Source organism: Kogia breviceps, chromosome 2 (assembly GCF_026419965.1).
Source record: "Kogia breviceps isolate mKogBre1 chromosome 2, mKogBre1 haplotype 1, whole genome shotgun sequence".
Taxonomy (NCBI): Eukaryota; Metazoa; Chordata; class Mammalia; order Artiodactyla; family Physeteridae; genus Kogia; species Kogia breviceps.
In genome coordinates, this window is record NC_081311.1 from 15,129,195 (window position 1) to 15,156,780 (window position 27,586).

The window sequence follows — 27,586 nt, forward strand, 5'->3', positions numbered from 1 at the left end:
GACAGAAAAAAATAATCATTATCTTGATTTCTAGAATTCTATGGTAAGAATAAGATTTATGATACTAGAAGAATTAAGCCTTTACAATACATATAACTCAATAACAGAGTAAAAAGAACGGTATAATACTTTAAAAAAATCCTTAACAAAGATGTTTATTCCTCAAACATCTTCATGAATATTAAAAAACAAAAACAAATAATGGAGCCAGTGTATTTTGGCAGCAATAATGCTTTTAGAATGTCGTAATCTGCCTTTTAACTTAGCAATTATCACAATCTCTACCCATGTGCAGTCTTTATTACACAAGGGCAGTTGGTCATGTAATTCACACTAAAACATTCTATTGAATAATAAAAAAATAATAATAATAAATTTAAAAATTTAATGGGGAACTTCCCTGTTGGCTCAGTGGATAAGAATCCACCTGCCAATGCAGGGGACACGGGTTCGATCCCTGGTCTGGGAAGATCCCACATTCTGCAGAGCAACTAAGCCCGTGCGCCACAACTACTGAGCTTGCGCTCTAGACCCCGCGAGCCACAATTACTGAAGTCTGCATGCCTAAAGCCTGTGCTCCACAACAGGAGAAGCCATGACAATGAGAAGGCCGCGCACTGCAACGCTCCCGCTCACTGCAGCTAGAGAAAGCCCGAGCACAGCAACGAAGACCCAACACAGCCCTAAATTAAAAATTAATTAATTAAAAAATGAATGGGATTACTGAGGAAAGGGACAAAAGATGGTAAAAAACAAAAACATATTTGATAATACAACTTGTAATAAAATATACATTATTGAAGAGAGAAACTACAAATATTTCAATGAAAATGTAATACAAATATTAACATTATTTCAGTCAAGATCTTTACTTTATAATAAAATCCAGTTTAAACAACTTTCCACTTATGTTTATTTTTACCTCAAAATCTAAAGATCAATAGACAGACATGATAGATAGATGTATACAGATACACACACATATTTTTACCTAGATAAATATAATATCCCATATTCATTGACACATGTATATTTATAATAGTTCACTATTTACCAAAAAAATTTGAAATGGTTTGCTTTCATCTACTCAAATTGCACTTAAACTATTTGTATTGCAGCAGCTCTGACTTTTCCAGAAAATCTACTGCCTACCTAAAACAAAATATGCACGTGACAGTAGCTTTAAAATCTCTAGTGAGGGTCTTCCCTGATGGCGCAGTGGTTGAGAGTCCGCCTGCCGATGCAGGGGACACGGGTTCGTGTCGCGGTCCGGGACGATCCCACATGCCGCGGAGCGGCTGGGCCCGTGAGCCATGGCCGCTGAGCCTCCGCGTCCGGAGCCTGTGCTCCGCAACGGGAGAGGCCACAACAGTGAGAGTCCCGCGTACCGCAAAAAAAAACAAACAAACAAACAAAAAAAAACCCTCTAGTGAGAAACTTTTCATTAATCAAAGACATACAATTACTATAAGTATTCTAATAATTAAGTGGTAAGAAATTTTTCTCATCTACTTAAAATGTAAAATCTTACATTGTGATTAAAAATTATAGAATCATAAAGTACTATAGATAGAAGGCCATATATATCTTCTCTACAATATTTATTTTTTAAAAAAGTCTTTATTGAATTTGTTACTATATCGCTTATTTTATTTTATGTTTTGGTTTTTTGGCCCAGAGGCATGTGGGATCCCAGCTCCCTGACCAGGGATCAAACCCTCACACCCTGCACTGGAAGGCAAAGTCCTAACCACTGGACCACCAGGGAAATTCCCTTCTCTGCAATATTTATGATGGTAATAAAGCCTCTACTTAATTTTGGTAGTGGAGTGCTCACTATTAAGGCTGGAAAACCATTCTTATGGACAATTCTATTCATTAGAAATTTTGCTTTAACTTGCACTATATTCTCTATAATATCTATTGACTGATTTTAATTCCAATCTCTACAGTTCCATAGGAATAGTTAAAATTCTAGTCCATGTAAAAGTTCCAATTCATTAAACCTTATTCATATGATATAATTTCCCATGTACAGTTTACCTCTTCTGGATGTATCCCAGTTTGTCAATGTTCCTGTGACTATGTGGCAACTAGTACTGGATATCCTCTATATGCTTATAATACAATGGAATAAAGCTGGGTTTTGAGAAAGGATCATAGACTGTATTTTTGGACATGTTAGTCTTTGAAATGCCTATTATACATTCAAGTGGGCATATCAAGAAGGTAGCTAGATATACAAGAAGTCTAATGTTTATAAAACAGGACTGGGTTGAGGTATAAATTTTTAAATAACAGTTTTCTAGTGCCCTGAAGATTTCCATCTTAGACATTTTCAATATCCCTTCTACCACCTGAGTCATTAGGTCTGACACAGACTGAGGTCTACCTAGCCTTCTCCATATGCAGTACTTTTCAGAGTAGCCAATATCCCTAGGACCCCAAATTTCAAATTATCCCCATAAGTATATTAAAAAATTAAGGGAAAATATGAACTATGTGAAAGGAGAATCAGAAAACATTTGAAAAATAAAATAAATGAAATACAAAGTAGAATGAATGGATGTATGAATACAACAAATTAGCATGCTGAAAGAACACATTGAGGAGGAGGGAGAGAAAAAAGAAAATTTAAAAGAGAAGCTAAAAGATATTCAAGATAGAAATAGAAATGTGATCAAATAATAAGAATCTCAAAATAGCAAAGAAAAATGGAATGGAAGAAGTATTTGAAGGTATAATGGAGATACGTTTCTTTGAATTAAAAAGAAAGATGACAAAAATCCTTCACCTATATACGTTACAGTAAAATTTTTTTTTTTTTTGCGGTACGCGGGCCTCTCACTGTTGTGGCCTCTCCCATTGCGGAGCACAGGCTCCGGACGCGCAGGCTCAGCGACCATGGCTCACGGGCCCAGCCGCTCCACGGCATATGGGATCTTCCCGGACCGGGACACGAACCCGTATTCCCCGCATTAGCAGGCGGATTCTCAACCACTGCGCCACCAGGGAAGCCCAGGATCTGTGTTCTTAATACCTACTCTTTACAGCCACCAGAAAAGCAAGCAACTGTCACCTGAAGACATAGATTAAAAACATTCACGGAATAGGCGTTGATGAAAAATATTGTATATAATTTACCTTGCACCAGGTTAATTAATTGTGTATTTTAAAAACACAGGAAGCGAAGCCTCCTTTCTCACTTTAATAACAACTGCATCATTTCCTCAGTCAAATCTGTAATGTTTTCCTAATATAGGCAGATATCAATTTCAGAAAGATATTCTTATTCCCTAGATACTGATATACTTTTATCAAGGTTACCTATGATAGCATATATTTGTTGATTTCTGGTCACTAGCAAACACCTCCTGTCCCAACAAGGAATTATTTTATTCAAATAGTTTTCTTATTGGGGTAGTCCACTCTAGTCTTATATCTTCCAGTATGGAAGCTAAAAAAGCTCTTTCTGGGAGCCTTTTTTTTGTCTTCCACCCTCTGGTACAACTATGGGATAGACAGGTGACCTAAATTTGCCAGTCAGGCTCATTCACCTATGATTTTCAGATCTTAACTGAGTAATATGGATGAACTGAAAAAACCATGAGACTTCATTCACTGAGTAGTCATGCTTAGGTAAGAATGTAAAGCACTTCATAACTGAAAACTTCTGGGACTAACAGCTTTCTGCCTATTGTAAACCAGATTATTTATTCTCCCTTCACGCTGTTCGCAGCATGTTATACTAATAATACTTTTTCCATCTGTTTGTTATCGGAGATAGTTTCTGTTCCTTACAAAGAATCTTAACTAACAAAACTATTTACTATACAATTTCACTTTTGGAGAAGAAAAAAATGTTTGTTTTGTTTTGTTTTACAAGAAGCCTTGTGACCATTTATAAAGATGGGGGAAATCCTTTGTTGCACTAATAAACTACCTACATTACATGTTAAGACTTTTCAAAAGAGAACTATCAGAAAGCATATACTATCCACACATTCTCCCTCAGGAGAAATACATTACTCATCTCTTAATTTTAAAACTATTCATTGAATTACTTCACCTAAGTGCTGAGGATAGTTTCTACTATAACAGAGTTTTGAGGCTAATAGGGGATAAAGAAGTGAAACAATAATTACAACAAAATGTGATAAGCTGAAGGATGTAACAGTTTAAGAGGAGAGTTATGTATAAGCGGAGGTTATACTTGCACTGAGACAAAGGCTAAGCAATAGTCAGGAGGTCAAGACGACAAAGGTCATTGAAAAAACGCCAAATGTAAAAATGCCCAACAGAGACAAAGAAATGAGAGTAGACAGATGTTGGGGGAACTACAAGTAATTTGGTATGGCAAGAAGTAGAGATAATAAAGAGAATATTTCATAAAAATAAAAGGGTCAATACAGCAGGAATATTAGCCAATGTAAATATTGTATAAAATAGTGCAAATGCAAAGAAAAAGAAGAAAATCTTACAGTATTGAAACAAGAAACAAACAAATCACCAAACATAGTTGGAAATTTCAAAAACACTCAGCAATTCACAGAAAAAGTACAAAGAAAATAAGGATACAGAACACTGAGCAACACTATCAACCAAATATTCAACTAACATTTAACGAATAACAAACAACTGCGAAGCATACTTGTTTTTTTAAACACATATGGATTTTCAGTAAAAGCAACAATATTCTGGGCAAAAAGCAAACAAACAAAACTCGAAACCAATAAATTTAAAGGATTAAAATCATACATAGTTTTCTCTGGTCACAGAGAACATTAAATTAGGAAATAATGAAAGGAAGACACCTGGAAAATTCCCAAGTATTTAAGAATTAAATAAGACACTTTTGAATGACTCATGAGTCAAAGAACATATCTCAAGGGAAATAAGGAAATATTTAGTTGTGAATGAAAATGAAAATAAAACTTTTCAAAATTTGTGGAATGTGCCTAAAGCAGTGCATTGAGGGTAATTTATAGCTTTAGAGGCATATAAAAGAAAAGAAGAAAATTCTAAAGTCAGTGATCTAAACTCTCACTTTAAGAAGCTAAAAAAACGTGAACTAAACTAAATTATTTAAATTAAACTAAATATTTTGTTTTCAACTGTTATATAAGCAGGTATAATTCTTGTACTACTTTTTGTTGTAAGTTATCAACCTAATATAGATAAGTAAAAGAGAAAACATTTATTTTAAATGTTATGGGAAATCACAGAAGGATTTAAACAGGTAAGATATATGTAAGAAGATAAAAAACACTCACATACCAATGATGATAATGGTGCTGAGGAGGGAAAAATGACGATCACCTATCTACTGCTTATTGCAATATTTACTGTAGTATGGGTTTGGTACTATTTTACATAATTATGTCATTTAATCATCATGATAACCCTATAATGTAAGCACTACTGTCTTCATTTTATAGATGAGGTAACTAAAGCTAAGATAAGGGAATAATTTAACTGAGGTGACAAATGGGGGACAGACAGATTTAACAGAAATCAGAGAAAAAGTAGTTCAGAATGAAAAAAGAAGTCAGTGAGAAATGCTACAAAGAACTGAATAGCATTAGGATTAACAAGTATCCATTGGTATGGTAACTAGGACATTATTACTGACAAACTGACAAGTATAGTTTAAAGCTGTTTTGATACATACTAGTGGTCTGATTTTCAAAATACATGACATAATACAAATAATTGGTAGCAGCATGTCATTATAGCGATTGAAAAAGCTGGAAATTTTCTGCAATTTTAGAATGGTTTCTAATCGTACTTACAGTCTGTTTTCTGCTCTCTTGCACTACAAATGTGTATATATAAAGGAATTTGTGCTCCTGTGAATGGCAAAGATGCCATCAATTTCTTCTTAAAATTATCCTTTTTTTGTTGTTATGGTAGTGGCCCAATATCAGTTCAGTATTCAAAATCTTAGCAGTGTTATACGGATCAGTCCCACATGTGTGCTGCCTAGTTGGCAGTATGAGACCTGGGCAGATGTCTACCTAGCCTGTAATAGTATCTTTGGTATCCTCGTTCTCAAAGACCTTGGTATCCTAATTAGGATCAGTTCCATTCATTAACAGGTCAGGGGTGAACCAAGAAGTTAATAAGCAGCTTTATGGGACTGATCATCTGAATTCTTACCTTCTTCTCTTTCCTCATACTTTCTGGTTACCTGGAAACCTCCTTTATAGTCCACTGGCCATAAGCTGTCCACCTCTGCAATTGTGCAATGGTGGCAGGAAAACAAAAGAGGGCAAATAGCCCCACCCTCTGGGAGTTGTGTCTCTATCAGAGAAGAAGACTCCCTGCCCTCAGAGTTGGGACTTTGCAGCTTCCCATTCCCAGTGGCTTTTGTAGCCACTACCACACGACCATTGAACTGCCTGACTACTGAGGCCCAGGAAAGTGGAGAAAAAGGAGAGAAAAAAAGTGGTGCGTTATTTCCCACCCTCCCTGAACTTTAGGAGTTCCCTTTTCCACTCTTTAGGCCAAAAGTAGAGAGTTTCTTCGTCTCACCCTTTCTGCACCACAGTGCTCACTTCTGGGTCTGGGGCCAGCGAATTCAATGGGAAAAAATGTTAATCTCACCACCAGTTCAGTGGTACTTTGAATTCTAGTATTTTTTTCCAATCTGCCTCCTGATAATTACTTTCAGAGACCTCAAATTGCTATATCATGCATCCTGTCCAGATTTCTTTGGTTGTGTTCAGTGAGAGAAAGGTCAACATGTATTTACTCCATCTTACCTCTTATGTGGAATAGGAATGCTTCCAAGGAATAGTCCAACAAATAGTCTTTTATTAGTTTTTATTAAAAGTTCATGTGTACTTCAGAAATATGTCAATTCTGTCATTGTCGGATGCTATATAATCTTTCTCTCATGTATATACATAAACAATTGTATCTGTCGTGCTGTATAGATCTTCTTTTATTTTAGTGATACAAAGGTATTTTATTCCTCCTTATTCTATTAGCAAATGAGAGTTAAAAGTGGGTTAAAGCAGGCGGGTCCCTAACCCCGGGGCCATGGACCAGTATCGGTCTGTGGCTTGTTAGGAACCTGGGCGCACAGCAGGAGGTGAGCAGCAGGCTAGCAAGCGAAGCTTCATCTGTATTTACAGCCGCTCCCCATCGCTCGCATTACTGCCTGAGCTCCGCCTCCCGTCAGATCAGAGGCGGCATTAGATTCTCATAGGAGCACGAACCCTACTGTGAACTGCGCACGCGAGGGATCCAGGTTGCGCGCTCCTTACGATAATCTAATGTCCGATGATCTGAGGCAGAGCTGAGGTGCTGATGCTAACGCTGAGGAGGGGCTGCAAATACAGATTACAATAGCAAGAGGTTTGACTGCACAAAGACCATAATAAATCAATTGCTTGCAGACTCATATCAAAACCCTATCAGTGAGTGGCGAGTGACAATTAGGCTGCATCTGTTGTCAGGCTTTATAGTGGCAAGCGAGTTGATATACTTCAATTGCACAGCTGCATCTGGTGTCAGGCTTTAAGTCAGAATCCAATACTTATTTCAGTCTGCTCGTAGCCCGCCCATTGTTTTATTTACACTTCCATCCGCACCTCTTTCCCACACTGTGCACTTGTCTCAGTCACAGTTTTGGTAAGCCCACAAGCTAACCCTAGCCAAAATGAGTAAAAAACAAACGGCGCTGGAGAGCTTCTTTGAAAAGGGGGAAAGACCCAATCATGAGACAGCAGAAGTCTCTGGCTGCCAACAAAAAGGAAGCTGCATTTAAAAGAAAATACCAAGAGTCCTACTTAAATTACCGGTTCACTGCAACAGGTGATTGACATTCTTCAAGCCTGCTTTGTAAAATATGTGGCGACCGGCTATCCAACGAAGCAATGAAACCTTCAAAACTGCTTCGCCACATGGACCAAGCACCCTGCATTAAAAGACAAGCCTTTGGAGTTTTTCAAAAGAAAAAAATGTGAACACAAAGAACAGAAGCAATTATTGAAGGCCACCACTTCATCAAATGTGTCTGCACTAAGAGCATCATTGTTAGTGGCTAACAGCATTGCTAAAGTTAAGAAGCCCTTACTACTGGTGAAGAGTTGATCCTGCCTGCTGCTAAGGACATTTGTCGTGAACTTTTAGGAGAGGCTGCAGAAAATAGCAAATCAATCAAAGGTACACACTGCTAGAGAATCAGGTAATCTCTCAGAGAATTGCTAAACAGCACCTACCATAATACTGTTAAGTTAGATGGGAATCACTTTTGCCTCATTCAAAATTTTAGACCATTTTCTAAAACCACCTCCCTTCAAATCATAAATACTCTTCAAAAAGTATTCTTCAGCCCCCCCAAGAAGGTGATTTCATGGTGTTTTCACCTAATTCATACACATGGGTGTAGCAACAGCAAGAATTGTTAATCAACATACATACAATCTCCTTGTACGCTTGCCAACAAATCTAAAGCCACTTGGTATTAAGCCACTAAGTCAAGAAAGTTAATTTCTGTCTTGAGGTTCCTTAAGCTATCTAGGCCTGGGTATTCAATAGCTTCTATTTTCATGAAGATTTTTTAATCTGATCTTACTTTTTCTTCTGTTCTGAGGCTAGAAACCAAATATAAGCAATCTGTCTCTGCCAATTCTGTCTTCAGAGCGTAACGAGTTAGTGAATTATTCTTCCTCCAAAGTCCCCCAAATCTGCTAAGGATCCAGATCTTCCAGGAAATTACCCTGACAACTGCACGTAAGACTGGGACACTAAAAGCCACAGAACAGTTACCAGACAAGTCTTCTAGAAGGCTGTTTAGGTAATGATTGTACATATTAATACAACGCTTTTTCCTTAGTAGTGGGCTTGTTATATCTGACTAAAGTTATTCTCAAATTTAACACACAAGGGAATGCTTTAATTGGACAATCTGTTGTCCAATTATATTCTGGAAAAAATGAGGACAGATACGTATTAAAACTATGCAAATAACCACATTGATATAAAAGTAGAGACTTCCACTCTTTAAAAAAAAAAGCACGTATTCCTGAATTCCGTAGGATCACTGAGAGCAAGATATCATTCAGAGTGTTTTATTTATTTGCCATTAGCAAAGATCAAGAAGAAAGTGAAAGGCCTTCATCGTATATCAGAAAAGAGAATATTAAAAATAATACCACAATATTCCCACCCAAATTACCATCCACATTTAAAATTTTCTCATTAGTTCATGTAGCCCTATGTATTTTTTTTTAAGATGTTGGGGTTAGGAGTTTATTAATTAATTAATTTTTTTGTTGTTGTGTTGGGTCTTCGTTTCTGTGTGAGGGCTTTCTCTAGTTGTGGCAAGTGGAGGCCACTCTTCATCGCGGTGCGCAGACCTCTTACTATCGCGGCCTCTCTTGTTGCGGAGCACAGGCTCTAGACGCACAGGCTCCAGAGGCGCAGGCTCAGTAGTTGTGGCTCACGGGCCTAGTTGCTCCGCAGCACGTGGGATCCTCCCAGACCAGGGCTCGAACCCCTGTCCCCTGCATTAGCAGGCAGATTCTCAACCACTGCACCACCAGGGAAGCCCCTAGCCCTATGTATTTAGTATTATTCCATTGGACTGTGAAACAGCAATCTGTTTTCATTAACTCCACACATTTTGAAGCTACATTTTGGGCTCATACAGATTCAGGATTGTGCCATCTTTCCAGTGGATCTGCTACCTCTTTATCATTGTGAAACATACCTCTTTAACTCTAGTAATGACTCTTGCTTGAAAGTTTACTTTGTGTGATCAATAGTTTTCTTTTGGTTAGGTATGTATAGCATACTTTTGGTATACTTCTATGTTCAACCATTTTGAATCATTATATCTAAAGTTTGTCTCCTTTAAGTATCAGGTTTTATTCAATCCTGTATGACAGTTTTAGACTTTTACTTGGTGCACTTAGTCTACTTAAATTTAATGTAACTACTGATATAGCTAGGTTATACTTATCTTCTTACTATGTAATTTTTATTTGAACCACCATTGTTATATACCATTTTTCTCTTTTCATACCCTGCTGTGAGCTCATAAAATATTTCTATTCATCAATTCAACTTCTCAATCAACTTATTTCATTCTTTCCTTTCTTCTCCTTTAGATTTACCCGAGAAGTCATAACAATTAGACACTCTTAAGATTTATTACTTTTACCATTTCACTGATATTGCTAGCCCCTTAGACTACTTTAGCTCTATTCACCCCATTGCTCTTTGCATTACTTTCATCATCTATTTGTTCTACAGAAATTTAAACTCCCTAAGCTATTTTTTAATCAAGTTTACTGATTCTGTTGTTCTTCATTTCCTCTCGTGTTTCAATGTTTATATCTGAGATCATTTTAGAACTTTCCTCTGCTTAAAGTCCTCTCTGTACTATTTCTCTTGGCTCCAATCTAATGTCAGTAAAATCCTTCAGATTTTTTTTGTTTTTTGTTGTTGGAAAATGTACTTATTTGACCTTGATTTGGAAAATGTGTTTGTTGTTTATAGTTGACAGATATTTTCCATCAGCACATTTTCTCCCCACTAGTGGTTTCCATTGAGAAGTCACTTGTTGGTCCTGGGACAAGTAGGCTAGTCTAAGCGTGAAATTCTCATGGAGATGGCAGGAAGGCAAACGGAAATATGCAAGTCCTCTTAGGTTTTAGGCTCAAAACTTGCATATCTGCACTACTGCCTCATTAAATTCTTCTCCATCTTCCAAGGCTCTTATTATCCCACACCACCACCCCAATCATTCTACACCATCACTTTTCTATCATACTATCTGGTTTCCAGCGATTAAAAAATCTGTTTGCTCTCTGATGAAAATTCTTTCATTAAACTTTGAAAACCCGTCTCTCTTGCCTAGAATTCCCTCTCATACATCTGGTCCATGAACTCCTATTCATCCTTCAAAATCTTTCTTCAATATAACTCTCTCCAAGACGCCTCCCTGCTTCATTATCACCTCTGTAACATTAACAAAGGTGGATATACAACTTAGACTCTCCAATTCGCAAATACCATTCACAATGATGTTAGCCACAGTGAATAGCTCAGATAACATTTTATGACTGAAACAAAACCAAAATATGTCCCTGAAATTTTATATAAAGGCTCTAGGAGAGAATCTTTCCCCTTTTCTGTCCAGGATGACTAAATTAGGGTTCTATAAATCCAACTAAAATAGAATAGAATACAGTCAACATACTTTGTGAAACAAAACCTACAGAGAGGGAATAATTACATTAGCCAATTCAAAACTTATTTATATAACACAGTATAAAGAATGTCAAGGGATGCAGTTTTAGGTAAGATGGTCATAAGAGGAGACATTGAGTTCCTGAAGTTCCCAGAGACATTTCCTTTGGATGCCCTGTTTTTCTAAGCCTGTAATATCCCTTGTGTTACTTCAAAGCTAATTTAAAGTTGGATTTCTTTACCTACAAGTGAAAGAATGCTGATTCATATTTTATGAGCTACTTGAGGGCAGAAACTACTTTGTGTACCATTTTATCCCCTAGCAAAGTATCCTGTGTGTGACTGAAATTTAAGAAATATCTGCTGGAGAGTGTAGCCAAAAATTTATATAAATGTTCAATATCTACCCAATTTCCATAAGAAGCACTACTTTATATTAGCCTTTGACTGAATAAATACAGAAGTAAATACTAAGTAAATAACAATCATTACCATTCCTTTTTATTTTGTTTGTTTCCTGCAGAAATTTATAAAGTTCTATTATCATGCTAGTAAGTTTCATCCTATTAATAGCAAGGTTAGACCCAAGTTGGATCAAGCCAAATGAAATATTTTTCTACTTTCTTACATATCAGTAAAACCTTCTCCTTATTCATCTAATACTTTTTAAATTGATCTGTTAAATTTGCTCAAACATATATGGGAACATTATAATTGAAAGTAGTCAAAAGAACTGAATAGGAAAAAGTACCATAAAAGTATGAAAATACTATTGACATTAATTAAAGCAAAATCTATGTGAAATGTTTGGCTTACAAAAAGGATATGATACAAAGATGTTTTGTTATGCAAACAACAAATAGTTAAATATTAAACTCTTCATGCATTTTTTATGCTATAGCATATAAAAAAGAATTAAATTACAAGTAGAAAGTTCTAAAGTAACTTAAAGTACTTTCTTTCAGCTGTACACACAAAGTGCTCTCCCTGTGTAACAAGTCTACTGAAGCAAATATTTTTAAAAACTAAGTAAAAATGATCATAAAAGTTAAATGTTAATTTTTATCAGAAACCATGTTTGCTTGTTTGAAGCATCACTGATACAACTTTGTGAAAAGAAAACAGTGATTTTTATCTTTGGACAGAGGATTCTTGGTACCTCATGGTCTGATGGATATTTTTCAACAGGAATTGGGTTTTTTGTATTTTTTAATTTCAGCTACTTTTCAAAATAACTGCCTCCATAGAGTGTGGTTTGTAAATATTTATGAAAATTTTCATCTATGGATTGTAAACTTTCTCATAACTTGCAGCTTCTTGGAATTTGCAATAGTGTGTGCTGAGGAAATCTAAAATATATAGACATATGTCTACAAACTGACTGCCATTTGTCTGAAAAGTACTTGAAAACTTAAATACAAGCTATTAATTAAAACAATTTACAAGTAAAAGCATAAAACACATACATAGTAACAGTCCCATCATTCAGCAAACAAATTTATGGCTACCATATTAATCCAATTACCATTCAGACTCAAAATTAAATGTAGGATTTCTACTTCCTTCCAAAATGGAGTGACAGGGAATGGATTTATCCTCCTGCCAAAACAACTAGTAAAGCAGACAAAATGTATGAAACACTGGTGTTCAGGTATTGGATATCAAGTAATGCAGGACAATGATCCCTGAGTAGAGAAAAAATGAGATAAGCCTTCTAATGCCACAGATGATTGTGGTTTTAAGCCTGGATCAAAAGGAGAGTAAACACAGGTGCAGTCCAGAAATTTTCCTGAATTGAGGAAATGAAGCTGGGAATTCTGGAAAAGCCAAGGTGGCTATAGTGTACAAGACAGTATACTGGAGAAGACAGAACTGCCCAGAGTCCCCGTGAGTCTTCAGGTGAATACTACTTACTGGTGAAGAAACTATCCAAGGTTGGGGAAATAACCATATGAAAGGAGCAGAGAGAAGAATCCTCAAAACTCACATAGGGTTGGGGACAGTTCATGGTCCAACCAGTCAGAGGTGGATAGCCTGTAATTCATTTCTCACAAAGAAGAGTACCCAGAAGGGCAGTGCCTCAGGAATGGAAAGATTAATCCTCGACTAAATTATGCTTTGTTCCTGCTGACCAAAGCACAAAAATAAGCCTTGAAAGGATCAAATTTTTTCCAAGTAAATTAACTCCACTGCAGAAAAAAGCTAAAACTTATCTATCAAAATTAATAAATATCTAGCACCCGAAAAGGTAAAACTCAGAATGTCTAGCATTCAATCAAAATATGACTCATAAGGAAAAGCAAAATAAAACGATAGGAAAAAACCTCAGAAATGACACATATGATAAAATGTGCAGACAAGGACATTGAAAGAGTTATAGTAACTGTAATTCCATATGTTCAAGATGGCAGAAAATCGATGGAGCATGTTAAGTAGAAACATTTTTTCTAAAAACCTTATCAAAATTCTAGAAATAAAAAATATAATGTCTGAGATGAAAAATACGCTGGATGGAATTAATATGAGATTGGATACTATAGAAGAAAAGATTCATGGACTTGAAGATGTAAGTATCAAAAAAATATCCAAAGTGAAACACAGAGATAAAAGAAAAGAATGAATAAAAACCAAGAACAGAGCATTAGTGGGCAAAGGAACAATTTCAAGCAGTTTAATATACATAAAATTGGAATTCCTAAAGAAGAAGAGAGAAGTGGGGAAAAAACGGAGAAATAATGGCTGAACATTTTCCAAATTTCGTGAAAACTATAATTTTATGAATATATGAAGGTCAGTAAAACCCATGCACAAGAAACATAAAAAAACCCACACCTATACACATCATAATCAAATTGGCCAAAATCAGTGATAAAGAGAAAAAAAATTTTAATGCAGAAAGAGGAAAATGAGCCATTACATACAAAGGAACAGTAAGGTTAAACACATTTCTCATTAGAAACAACAGAAACCAAAGGACTGTATACAGAAACATCTTTAAAATAATGAAAGGAAAAAGCTACAATTTAAAATTCTTTAACACCCCCCCAAAAAAAAGTGAAATAAAGATTTTTTTCAGAAATTCAGACAGATATAATGCATTGTCAGCAGATCTGCACTAATGTGTTAAAGGACATCCCTTAGGCAGTAGGAAAATGATACTACATAGTACACACTGCTATATTTAAAACAGATAACCCACAAGGACCTGCTGTATAGCACGGGGAATGCTAGGTTATTCTGTAATAACCTAAATGGGGAAAGAATTTGAAAAAGAATAGATACATATATATGTATAACTTAATCACTTTGCTGTAGACCTGAAACTAACAGAACATTGTTAATCAACTATGCTCCAATATAAAATAAAAATTAAAGAAAAAAGAAATTTGGATTTACAAAAAAGAAGAAGAAATGATGAATGATGGAAACAGTAAATATGTGGGTAAAAGAGAAGATGTTTTCTTATTTTTAATATCTTTAAATAAAACGGAATATCAAAAATAGTAAAAGCGTAGTGTGAATTTTATAATACATGAAGCAGTAAAATATATTCAACAATGGCACAAAGGCCAGGGGAAGGAAATGAAAGTACACTTTTTAAGGTTAATATACAAAAAAATGAGTGATGTAATATCTCTTATAGACAATGAAAAGTTTAAGATGTATATGATAAACTATAAAATAATCACTAAAATAACACAACAGAGTTGTAGCTAATAAGCCAACAAAAAGGATAAAATTAAATCATAAAAAATGCTGAATTCAAAAAATATGGCAGAGAAAAGGAAAGAATGAACAAATAAGAAAAATAGAAAGCAAATAGCAAGATGTTAGATTTATACCCAAAGACATATAGTAATACCTCAAAGATACTGTAGGTTCAATTCCAGACCACTGCAATAAAGCAGATATTGCAATAAAGCATTTCACATAACGTTTCTGGTTTCCCAGTGCATATAAAAATTGTATTTGTAAAAAAATATTATATTTGTACTATACTATAGTCTGTTAAGTGTGCAATAGCATTATATCTAAAAAAATGTATTGGGTTGGCCAAAAAGTTCATTTGGTTAATGAATATGTTGCTAGATAAAGTTCTTGATGAAAATGAAAAAATGTGTCTTTTATTTTTACTTAAAACCAAATGAACTTTTTGGCCAACACAATACATACCTAAATTTAAAAATTCTTTATTGCTGAAAATGCTAAACACCATCTGAGCCTTCACTGAGCCCTAGCAGTAACATCAAAGATCACTGATCACAGGTCACCAAAACAAATATAATAATAGCAAAAAAGTTTGAAATATCATGAGAATTACCAAAATGAGACACAGTGACACAAAGTGAGCAGATGTTTTGGAAAAATGGTGCCTATAGACCTGCTCAACTCAGGGTTGGCACAAACCTTCAATTTGTAAGAAACTCAGTATCTGCAAACTGCAATTAAGGAAAGCTCAATAAAATGAGGTATGCCTGTAAATGTATATACGTTACATGTACGTGATTTAGGATTGGATGAAAAAGACAATTATATGCTGCCTAAAATAAATCCACTTTAAATATAAAAGCACAAATAGGCTAAAGTAGAAGGATGAAAAGTAACATAGCATTCTAGCAGTAATTTTAAAAAGCTGGAATGACTTTACTATTAATATTTGGCAAAATAAATTTTAATTTTTGTTTTTTTTGCAGTACGCGGGCCTCTCACTGTCGTGGCCGCTCCCATTGCGGAGCACAGGCTCTGGACACGCAGGCTCAGTGGCCATGGCTCACAGGTGTAGCCGCTCCGTGGCATATGGGATCTTCCCGGACTGGGGCACGAACCTGTGTCCCCTGCATCTGCAGGAGGACTCTCAACCACTGCACCACCAGGGAAGCCCAATTTTAATTTCTTGTAAATAAATTTTAAAGCAAAGAATATTACCAGGAATATAGAAAGTAATTTCCTAACAATAAAGAGGTCGTCACCAATTCATCAAGGAGACAAAAAAACCCTAAGCATTTATCCATCTAAGTAAGAGAGCTTCAAAATACATGATGTAAAAACTGCTAGAAATACAAGAACAAATAAACTAACCTATAGTTACGGTCAGAGATTTCGACGCTCATTTTTCAAATTGACAGGGCATCAATGTGGACACTAGACGACTTGAAAAAGCGATCAACCAGCCTGCCCTAATTGACATTTGTACAAGACTTCACCCAACAAGAGGAGGACACGCCTCTTTTGCAACTGTCCAAGGAACATTCACCAAAATAGATTCATATCTGGGTGCTATGATCTTTGAAAGGTGATTAGGTAGGTCATGAGGGTAGATTGCTCATGAATGGGATTAGTGCTCCTATAAAAGCAGTCCCACAGAGCTCCCCATCCTCTTCCATCATGTGAGGACACAGCAAGAGGGCACAGGCTATAAACCAGGAAAAGGGCCATCACCAAAACCTGACCATTCTGGTGCCTTGACCTTGGACTTCCCAGCCTCCAGAAAGGTAAGCAACGAATTTCTGTTGTTTATAAGCTACCCAGTCAACAGTATTTTTTCATAGCAGCCCAAATGGACTAAGACACTAGGTTTATTCATTTTCTATTGCTGTAGTAACCAATCAACACAGTGTTAGTGGCTTAAGACAATTCATATTTACTGTCTTATAGTTCTGTATGTTAGAAATCTGATAGAGGTTTCAGTGGACTAAAATCAAGGTGTCAGCAAGGCTGCATTTCTTTTTAGAGGTTCTAGTGAAGAATCTGTTTCCTCAACTTTTGCAGCTTCTAGAGTCTATATTCCTTGGCTCGAGCCGCCTCCCTCCATATTCAAAACCAGTAATGCTGCTTCCCTCTGACCATTCTTCTGTAGGCACATCACCCTCTGACCCTGACCTCAGCCAAAAATGGTTACAGTAAGATTCATGTAGTTAGGCTGGTCCACGCCGGTTAACTCAGAGTAATCATCTTAATGTCCTAAACTTAATCACATCTTCAAAGTCCTCTTTGTCCATGTAAGACAATATATCCACAGCTACCAGAGATTAGGATGTGGTAACCTTCGTGGAGCCATTATTCTGCCAAAACCACTGGACCATAAGTCTCAATAAATTTTTTTAAAATTCAAATCATTCAAAATATATTCTGCGACTACACTGGAATTAAATTAGAGACAAGTGACAGAAGCATTTCTAGAAATTCTCTAAATAGTTGGAAATAAAATATCCCACTTTTAAATACCCCACTGATCAAGGAGGAAATCAAAAAGGAAATTAGAAAGCATTCACCTTAAGACATCAGAAAAAGAAGAGCAAATTAATGTCAAGGAAGCAAAAGAAAGGGAATAATTAGAGAAGAAATTAATGAAATAAAAAAATAGAAAAATAAATGAAATTGATAACTCCCTAACCAGACTGACCAAGAAAAGAAAAAAAAAGAGGGGAAACTAATTACCAATACCAGGAATTAGATGACATCAGTGGATGATATGTGAATATTGTTAAAAATCTTTTGCCAATAAATTCTACAAATTAGATAAAATGGGAAAGACACAACTGAGAGACACAAACGGACAGAGCTCACTCAAGAAAAAATAGATAACCAGAAAAGCTCTCAATCTATAAGGAAATTAAAGTTGTAGTTAAAACATTCCCATAAAGAAAATCACAAGTTCAAATTCATTCAATGTTGAATTCTACCACAAATTTAAGAATAATATGGATTCTATATCAATTCTTTCAGAAAATTACACAGGAAGGAATACTTCCCAATTTATTTTATAAGGCCAGCAGTACCATGCTACAAAGTCAACAAGATTATAATAATAGAAAACTATAAACTAACATGCCTCATAAACCTAGGTACGATTCGTAAAATTTTAACAAATCAAATGCAACAGTATATTAAAGGTATAATACAATATGACTAAGTGGAGCTTACCCCTGATTAGTAAGGATGGTTAAACATTCAAAACTCAATGTAATTCAATTCTATTAGCAAATAGATATCAATTCAAATAATTTTACTATTTTATGTTTAAAAATGGAAAGTTTATTACAGTTCTGTAAACAAACACACATACTCATCTGCCTTAATATAACATATCCCATAGGACTAATGTGATGATTTTACTCAAAGACTAAGAACTGGGCTCTACCTATCTTGACCATCACTGTTATTTTCCATATTTTATTATTTTGGGAGAGTGGGATATTTTAACTTCATTATTCAAATTCTGGTTTGGCTTCCAGAATATATTACTAGTATGATCTCAAAAGAAAATCCAATTTAGAAAGTTAATTTCTAACCATTAAATATTCATGAACATTCTGAAGTAACTGTGTAATTTGCTTAAAAATAAAATATAATTAGATAGCCATGAAATAAAGGGCAGTAAACAATAAAAAATGTAACAATTCTTTCAATTTTAATTACTATTTCATAAGCTCAAGGATGAGCCCTTTTGTCACCTTCAATCATAATCTGAACAAGTGAAATCCGATTAACATTTCTATATAAATCTTAGAAAATGAAATGATATATCCAGCATCCTCAAAGACAAAATTCTAAAAAACTACAAGGAAATATTTCTGGCATTTTTTTTTTTTTTTACTATATTAGCATCTAATTCAATCACACTGAAGAAGTAACTTTATCAAATTAATTTCTATTACTATTTACTGAGTAGTAATTTGTACTAATATTTCTTGAATAGGTAAGTAATTTCCTTAACTTAGACATGGAATCAACCTTACAATAAGAATTTTTCCAGCAAACAAATGATTTTTACAAATCACACAGCCCTCCCACAAATCACATAGAAATTAATATAAATAAAACATGCAAAATTTTCTATATAAAAGAAGAGTAAATGATCTGTAATTTTTTTAAGATTATAAAACATAATGGCTCAGCACAGAGCTTGGCAAGTTTAATAAACTAATTTGAATTCATTCTAATCAAACAGTCATAAAAGGATGAATAAATAAATCCCAACATTAAAACATATAGACTTTTTCTTTTATAAAAGCATAAATTAAGAATACAAACCTTGACTATTTCAACATAGAAAGAACATCCTAAATGTTCCTAGCAATAAATCAAAAGCCTTTAGCAGCCTATCACTAAACACAATAAAAATAAAATATACAACATATATAGAGTAGATGAAGAAATCAATAGTGAAAGGTAGTGAGCCTTAAAGAATTAACTATTGGGTACTGCTAATCCTAAATTTTTAATGAAGGTTTGAATTATGTTCAGTATATAATAAAGATTACTAAACACAGCAAATGATTTCAAGTTGGATTGTAAGAAAAGAGTATCTATTTAACCCTCAAAGAATAAAATTAATCAGAAAATACAAACAATGTAGTTATTTCAAGTTTTGATGCATTTTTAAAGAATATAATCTCAATGAAAAATTAGTACATTCTTTGGTTAATTCAATATTATTTGTGTAAACATTTTTTACGAAGACATTCAGCATCACAGACATTCACTGTATCCTTTTTATGGCGGGCCAATACTTGTTTTCATATTGCTCAAAATATAGAAATCTTTATCACCTCTGAACAAAAACAGCATTCTTTTTGTAATGAAAATACTCAGTGGTCATTAGATTAAATACTATTAACACTTACCTGTATTTTAATGGGCCATGAGAAGTTGCTGACGTATACATAGAACGTAATGTTTGGATTGCTTCTAAAGTTAAATTTTTCATAGGAAAAACTATCTCTGTATTCTTTTATATTAGTCTTGGAAACTATAGGGGTCTCCTCCCCAGATATCGTTCCAGCTAAAATGTAAATAATAATAACAAATTTAAATAATTCATATTAGGAAACAGGTATCTTTATTAACATAATATATACATATATATGATATTTACTTAATTTTTGTAACTATACTTATAAGAATATAACTATCCAAATAAAGTCATGTTTTACAACTTAGAATGTCAAAGAAAAAAGAAAATGAGATTTGTCATACATATTGATATAATGGAAACAGATTTAGTATGAAAATTATTTTTTAAAGTGATACCACTGATTAAGTGCTACATATTAGGCACTGGCTTAGAGACTTTATATTCTATTCTAAACAAAAATTTATCCCAGAGATATTCCAGCTCTGTTTTTCAAACTGAAAACTGAGCTTCAGAAAGATTAAGACACTTGCCTTAAGTTTATAGCTAATGAACAGTAAAGTCCTTTTTGGCTTCAGAAACTGAGTGTTTTCTACTTCTCCACAGAGCCTTTCAAAACAAATCAGGACATATTTTTTTCAGGACATATTTTTTTCAGGACATATTTCACATGTCTCAATCCAATTTAAAAATGGAAAAGAAATCAAATTTTTTTGGTTTACCACAAATTGAACCACCACTACCTTGAATAAATTGGGAGGATATAATTTAAAATATGAGTTAAACGTTCAATTAGTTAAACACATATTGGCTACTCAATAAATATTTACTGAAATTAACCAAATGGAAGAAAGAATTTCCAACAATCTTACCAAGCCCTCCACCTTAACAGTAAAAATAATTAGGATACTGAGCAACTGAATTAATTTCTAACTGATGACCTCTTCCAAAATAACCTAGGATGCTTTTTAAAAATGCAGATTTCCTGATGACATCTTCCAAACTCATAAATCAAAATTTCTGAGATTTGGTTCTGGGAATCTGAAGGTAACAAGTGATCTCTTGCATATTAAAACCACTGTTCTAAAGTGACTAACACAGGTTTTATGTATTTATGTTGACAAATTTTTAAAACTCTTGTAGAGTCAGTTTATTATGCAGAATTTCAAATTTACAGTACAAGTTATCATGAATTCTTATTAATGAAACTCACAGAGCCAAGATTTCACTACATGTTTGCACTATTGGAACAAAATATCTACAAAATTGTTTAATCTTTTCCATTTTTACACATGTAATATAAAATCTGGAATTGCAAAGACCTCTTCACTCTGGAATTCTGTTTCCATTATTCTACATATTAAAATAGCATAATAACTTAATTTTAAGAAATCAAATATGGATTTCTAAGGATCCATATATTTTCTTTAAAAAGCTGCCAGCACTTTTATGCAACAGTGTATCTTTTACATAGAAAGTAGAAAGCAACAGAATTTCCTAAAATGTAAATGTAAAACGGTGAGAATACTTTTTCATAATACAGCATACAGATTTGTACTTCTTCTTAGTTATGTTTCTTAAAAGTTAACAATTTCAACTTATAAACCTTATTATGGAAGAACTATTAAGTGCAGGGTTTTTTTACCCTCTCTCAGCACCAAAGCTGACAAAGGTAAGGGGTAAGCTTAAAAGTAATAGATAAATTGGTAATTTATCAGCATTACAGAAAAAATTCACTGTCTTATATCAATATTAACGTCAATAATTAAATTTATAGCTTCAATGGTGAATCAAGTAATTGAAATCTCAGCCTCTTTAGTCATTAAAGAAGTAATCTATCTTAATTAAAATCACAGGAATTCATAACACTGTCATAAAAAAAATTAAGTAGTGTAAAATGTTGTTATCCACCTAATTTTAATAGAATTAGGGAGAAAGTTAACACAGTAATGAAGTTTTATTAATAATGCTACTTATTATTTTTACCTGAAACAGCAGGTATTATTATATGCATAATTATGGCATATAGTATATATATGCCATATAATATTTTTTAATTTCAATCATTTAAATTAACATAAAAGGTCATATTAGAACATCCTACATATAGGAACAGAAGTGAAAGACACATGACAACAAAATTCTCTTACCTGTTGAACCAACTGACCATGTAATGTTCAGATTAAAGTTGTTTGATGCATTAATTGAAATATCCAAATTTTTGTTTGACTACCAAGAAAGAAAATATTGTGGTTAAAAAAATCAAATTATACTAGATAGATATGTTTACTGTTTTAATTATGTCCATGCTATATTTCTCAAACTGTAAACATCATGTCAATACTAAAGTGAGGAAGTGTAGACGCCAATTACACTTTTTTGATGAAAAAATATAGGTGATAAATTCAAAGGTGTATTTAAAGTTCCCATTTATCTTCCCTACTATAATCTAGCCTTCTCTACATAAGCCAGAGGCTGCTATAATTCAATATTTTAGCAATTGCAGCTTCATATTAATTAAATCATGTTCATGAGGCAACAAAATGAGTTTATAGACTATGCATCTAGTCAGGCGACCTTGGGTTCAAATTTTAGCTCTTCAAGGTACATGCTGATTGATATAGGGAAGGTTACCTCTCCTTCCCGAAAATCAGTTTCCTTATCTCTGAAATGGGGATTTCATGACTTCCCTAAAGACTTTCTTGTGAACATTAAATAAGATTCTTCATCTTCTTCCTTACCAGGGGACTCAGAAAGAAGGCATGATTGCTGACCTCTGAGAAGGGGTTGATTTTTTTATTATTAATGGAGTGGTTCAAAAATAGAATAGTTGCTTTTCTACGAAAACAAAACATGGTAGAAACAGTGTACCCCTAAGAAAACTTAAATCATTATTTTTATCTTGAAGTCACATCTTCATGATTGTGTGTGCCTTATTTTGGGTCGGGGAAATGTGAGAATAACTGGTGTTATTGCTAGAAAGGTCACACAAAATTTGCAACTGATACAGGAAACTACAGAACTCTTCTTGAATTTTTAGTTCATCCTCTCAAGTTTAGGCATTACTGAAATATGTGGTACCATAACTAAAGCCCTATAAAATACATTTAAGGTCAAGGAAATATACTGGACTGGAAGAGGTAATACTGTGACTACCACATTAAATGACAAAATTAGTCATTTAGAACATTGTTGTTAGATGTGGATAAGCTCAGCAAGATATTACACAAGAAACTACTCCAGAAGTTGTTCACATGAAAGCATTGGCTGGAGATAATGTACAGTGGGTTAGAATTATATGTTTTCAAAATATAATAAATGCATAAATAATGAAGGTACCTATTTTTTTATTTTTTTGTAGGATAAGTAGGAAGCCCAGACCAATAATCCATTTTAATTTCAGAAATTGTTCCAAGTTGAATTTCTCTTTAATTATAAATTGTATAAATATAATTATAAATTAGTTATAATGATGTTACAAGCATCCTTGGTGGCACTTCTCATGATAGTTTAGTGTCCTTCAGTTTCCAAAAACATGTGTCTGGGCTCTTGGCTTCAACTGAACAATACAGCAGAAAGTAAAACTGAAAGCTGTGACATTTGTAAGAATTCAAGTTTTTCTGGAAATTGAAGAAGGAGAGGATAGCCAAGAGAGAAGCAAACTAGAATTATGGCTAATCTGAGCCTATGTGTAGGACACTATGGATCATATTGGAGAGAAGTATTACTCACATCCACATTGTGAGTCAGATAGCCACTTATATTAAATGTCTTATATCCTCAATGAACTCTACAAGTTTGGAATTACCATTAAACATTCAAGAAGCCAAAGGTAAAGACTAAATTCCGACTCATGCTGCAACATGGATGAACACTGGAAACACTGAAACATTAGGCTAAGTGAAATAAACCAGACATGGAAGTATAAATGTTGTATGATTACACATATGAGGTACCTGGAACACAGAAACTGAAAGAGACAGAAAGTAGAATAAAGGTTACCAGAGGCTGGGGATAGGGGAGGAATAGGGAGTTATTGCTTAATGGATACAGAAATTCTACTTGGACTGATGAAAAATTTTGATGATGGATTGTGGTAATGGTTGCATAACACTGCAAATGTACTTAAATGCCACCAAATTGTATACCTAAAAATGGTTAAAATGATAAGTTTTACTTTATGTATGTTTTACCACAATAAAAAAGAAGTCTACAGTGTTTACAATGCACTTATTAAAACATTATTATTAAACAGAAAATGTAGTTTCTGACATATTAATATGTCTTTATAAAAATACACACCATCAGTGAAGAGAGTATTATACTTGTAAGAAGACATCCTCAAAAAGCCTTATTTAAAAGTCAAAACTTTAAATGCAGTCCCAATAATGTAGGCATCCCTTAAAATCTAAGGAATAAGGAGTATTTCCCTATTTAAGGGAAAGAGGGCTCTTACTTTACTGGAAATTGAAAATTTAAATTATACTATTTGTTGGCAAGTTCAGTAAAATATTTTAGAGGAAAGAAGCTAGCAAATGCCAGGATACATTTTGAGGTTTCACCTATTTGAAGAACTATTAAAATATATGATATAGATGTAGTAAGCTGGATTAATGTATAGTAAGAATACAGCACTTGAGAAAGAGCGACATCAGCAAAGATGGTGGAATAGCAAGTCCCAGCACTCATCCCTGACAAAAAGAAAACAATTTAACAATGATATATGGACCAAACACCTTTATGACATGACCAAAATCCAGTTAAGAAGTTGCAGTACAAAAAAATGAATACGAAACTGAGAATAGACACATTATAATGGGTAAAAAGAACAATTTCACTTTACCAAGGTCAGCACCTCCCCCAAGCCAGCACAGCTCAACATCAGAAAGATCAACTTGGCCAGTGACTGCTCCCTCAGGGGAAAGAGAGAGTGTAGGATATATCCAACATACTTGTCCTTCAATGGTACTGCCCAAAGGACCTATTTCTGTCTCCACTAAGACGGAGAGCACTGAGAGAACAAGCATGTGTGGACATCTGACATCAGCTAAGAAGAAAACAAACAAAATGTGGGTGGCTCACTACAGCCAACATGACCCAGAGAGACGGGGAGAAGGTGCACAACCCTGAGAACTTCTCCCCCAGAAGCAGTTGCTAAAGGGTACGAACTTGAGAACAGCAGGTAAATCCTAGAGATCTACCGCATGATGTAGTGATTATAGACAACAAATACTGTATCATGAACTTCAAAGTTGCTAAGAGACTAGAGTTTAATTATTGCCCCCTCAAAATTATAATTATGTGACATGACAGAGGTGTTAGCTCATGCTATGTTTGTAATCATATTGTAATATATATGCACATATTAAATCAGCATATTATACAGTTTAAACTCACACAATGTAATATGTCAATTACATCTCAATAAAAATATTTTTTTAAAACCTAGCATTCATATAACTCAGATAAGACAGTTGATTTAGAAAAAATATAATGAAAATTTACTACTATGTAACAGTATATTTTTTAAAAAAGAATATATATATATAAGATAGCCTGGGTTTTGAAGCTTTGGGTTATATTTTCAAAAAGACTACTCCCAGGGCTTCCCTGGTGGCACAGTGGTTGAGAGTCCGCCTGCCGATGCAGGGGACGCGGGTTCGTGCCCCGGTCCGGGAGGATCCCACGTGCCGCGGAGCGGCTGGGCCGGTGAGCCATGGCCGCTGGGCCTGCGCGTCCGGAGCCTGTGCTCCGCAACGGGAGAGGCCGCGACAGTGAGAGGCCCAGGTACCGCAAAAAAAAAAAAAAAAAAAGACAACTCCCAGTTTCAGAACGTAATTAAAAGCATAAACGCTGTTGTAAGCCTGAAAAATAATAGAAATGATGCATAAATTGTAGGACTGTTTACAAAATCTGAAATATCAAGCTCACAAATTCTCTGAATCACAAAGATAACTAGGTCTTACGAAAAGAAAAACTTAACAGAATTAGTCTTTCTACAAAAGCCCTACAGTGTGATAATTCGGAGAAGAGGTACAATTACAATGAAAGATGATGAAAAGCTGTATCCGTTGATATTTTAAAAGTTAAATTATCTTCTCACCTGTTCTGGGTTTGCTATGAAGTTTATGGCGGTATGATGGCGATCATCCTCCTGCAATAAGCTGAATGTAAACTGATAATCAATCAAAAGGCTGTCTGTAGGGAAAAAAAATACAATCTGATATGTACTTTTAAAAATTGTTTGACAAACAAAAGTTAGGTAAAAATATATTGCATATCAGATTTGAAAATTATCATTAATTCTTAGCCTATTCAAGACTGGCAAAATATAAATCTTTGTTATCAAGCAACAAAAAGCAAAATATAGATATGAAAGTAGTCCTAACTCTTCAAAATTCTGTTTATTACTTCTCTTGCTATTATAAAGGTTCTACAAACACTGTAGCCATTCTGGAAACTACACAAGAGAATAAAATAAAGTCATCCACAATCTTACAATCAGAGAAAAATACAGGTAATATTTTGGTGCATTTTATTCCAGTTATAATTCTGTAGCTAGAAAGACGGGGAGACATTTTGGTATCCTAGTTTCATAAAATCAAAATTCTTTGAAAACATGAATTTTAGTAGCTAAATAATATTTCATCACATGCCATAATGCACTTACTTGGACCTATTATTGTAGTAATTTTTACTTTCAGCAGTTTTTAAATGACTCTGTGATAAGCATCATTCTACAAAAGTGACTCTATATTATTAACAACTGGTAAAAAGAATTCAGTGGTAAACATTTTTAAATTTTGTTCATGTATAATAATACTGAAACCAAGGTAAAACATTTAAATGTTATAGGTCATGAATAGTTTCCCATGTTACACAAAGGTGAAGTATCACTCATAATGTTAAACTGCCAGCTTTTTAAAAATATTTCCAATTATTTAAATAGAAGTGACTTCTATCTTTTGGATACATACCTTTCATGTTATCCCCTCAGCCATTAAACACTATTAAAATTAAAAGTAAAGATAGGAACAATATCACTGGATTTATTATCAAAGCATCATTCTTTATGTTGCTTACTTTATGTTTTATAAGATCCACCCTATATATTTATTATATAATTTAGTATAAGGCAACACTTTGTCTTTCTAAGAATTTATTATAGGCATGCTTATCCGTGATAATGAAAACTATGTAATAGGTCACATTTCTGCTTTTCATCTGACTGCCAGAAAATACAAGGCAAATTCAATGGGCCAGAGCTGCTCTAGGCACTGGAGATAAAAAACAATAAAAGATACAGATTTCTGTCCTTATGCAATTTATATTCTATCAAATGGATGCTGAAAATTAATAAATAATTTGAGCATATAGTATAACATGACAATAAGTGTAAGAGTAATAAGCCAGTGAAGAGGAGAGAAATTTCTGTCCAGGTAGGAGTATGCTTGCAACTTTGAAAAGGAACATTTAAAGATCAAAGGTAGTAAGAGAATAAACCATGGTGTTTACAAGAGAAAACGTAATCCAGGCAGAGGAAACAAGTACAAACGCCTCAACAAAAGAATGAGCCTTAACAGATTCTTGTGAAGAGGCTGCAGCAAGAATGCTAGCAAGAGGTGAAGGTAGAGATGGGAAGAGCAGTGGAGGTACTTGGAAGGTGTCACAAACAGGGTTAGCTAAATAAATAGATGTAGCATTTTAGAGAAAGAAAGGTAACTTTTTTTGACCCAAGACGAGAAA

At 34.2% G+C, this 27,586-nt stretch overlaps 1 protein-coding gene across 2 annotated transcripts in view; it reads right to left on the reverse strand.

The window, feature by feature from the left end:
- The window catches only part of ATRNL1 (attractin like 1), a 705,727-nt gene that overhangs the window by 425,450 nt on the left and 252,691 nt on the right, over positions 1-27,586 (reverse strand). For both annotated transcript variants that reach the window (XM_059054362.2, XM_067024581.1), the window contains exons 22-24: positions 25,944-26,038; positions 21,991-22,069; positions 19,833-19,990 (exon numbers count right to left, since the gene is read on the reverse strand). In XM_059054362.2, coding sequence (XP_058910345.1) covers positions 19,833-19,990; positions 21,991-22,069; positions 25,944-26,038 — 332 coding nt within the window. The remainder of the gene's footprint in view (positions 1-19,832; positions 19,991-21,990; positions 22,070-25,943; positions 26,039-27,586) is intronic.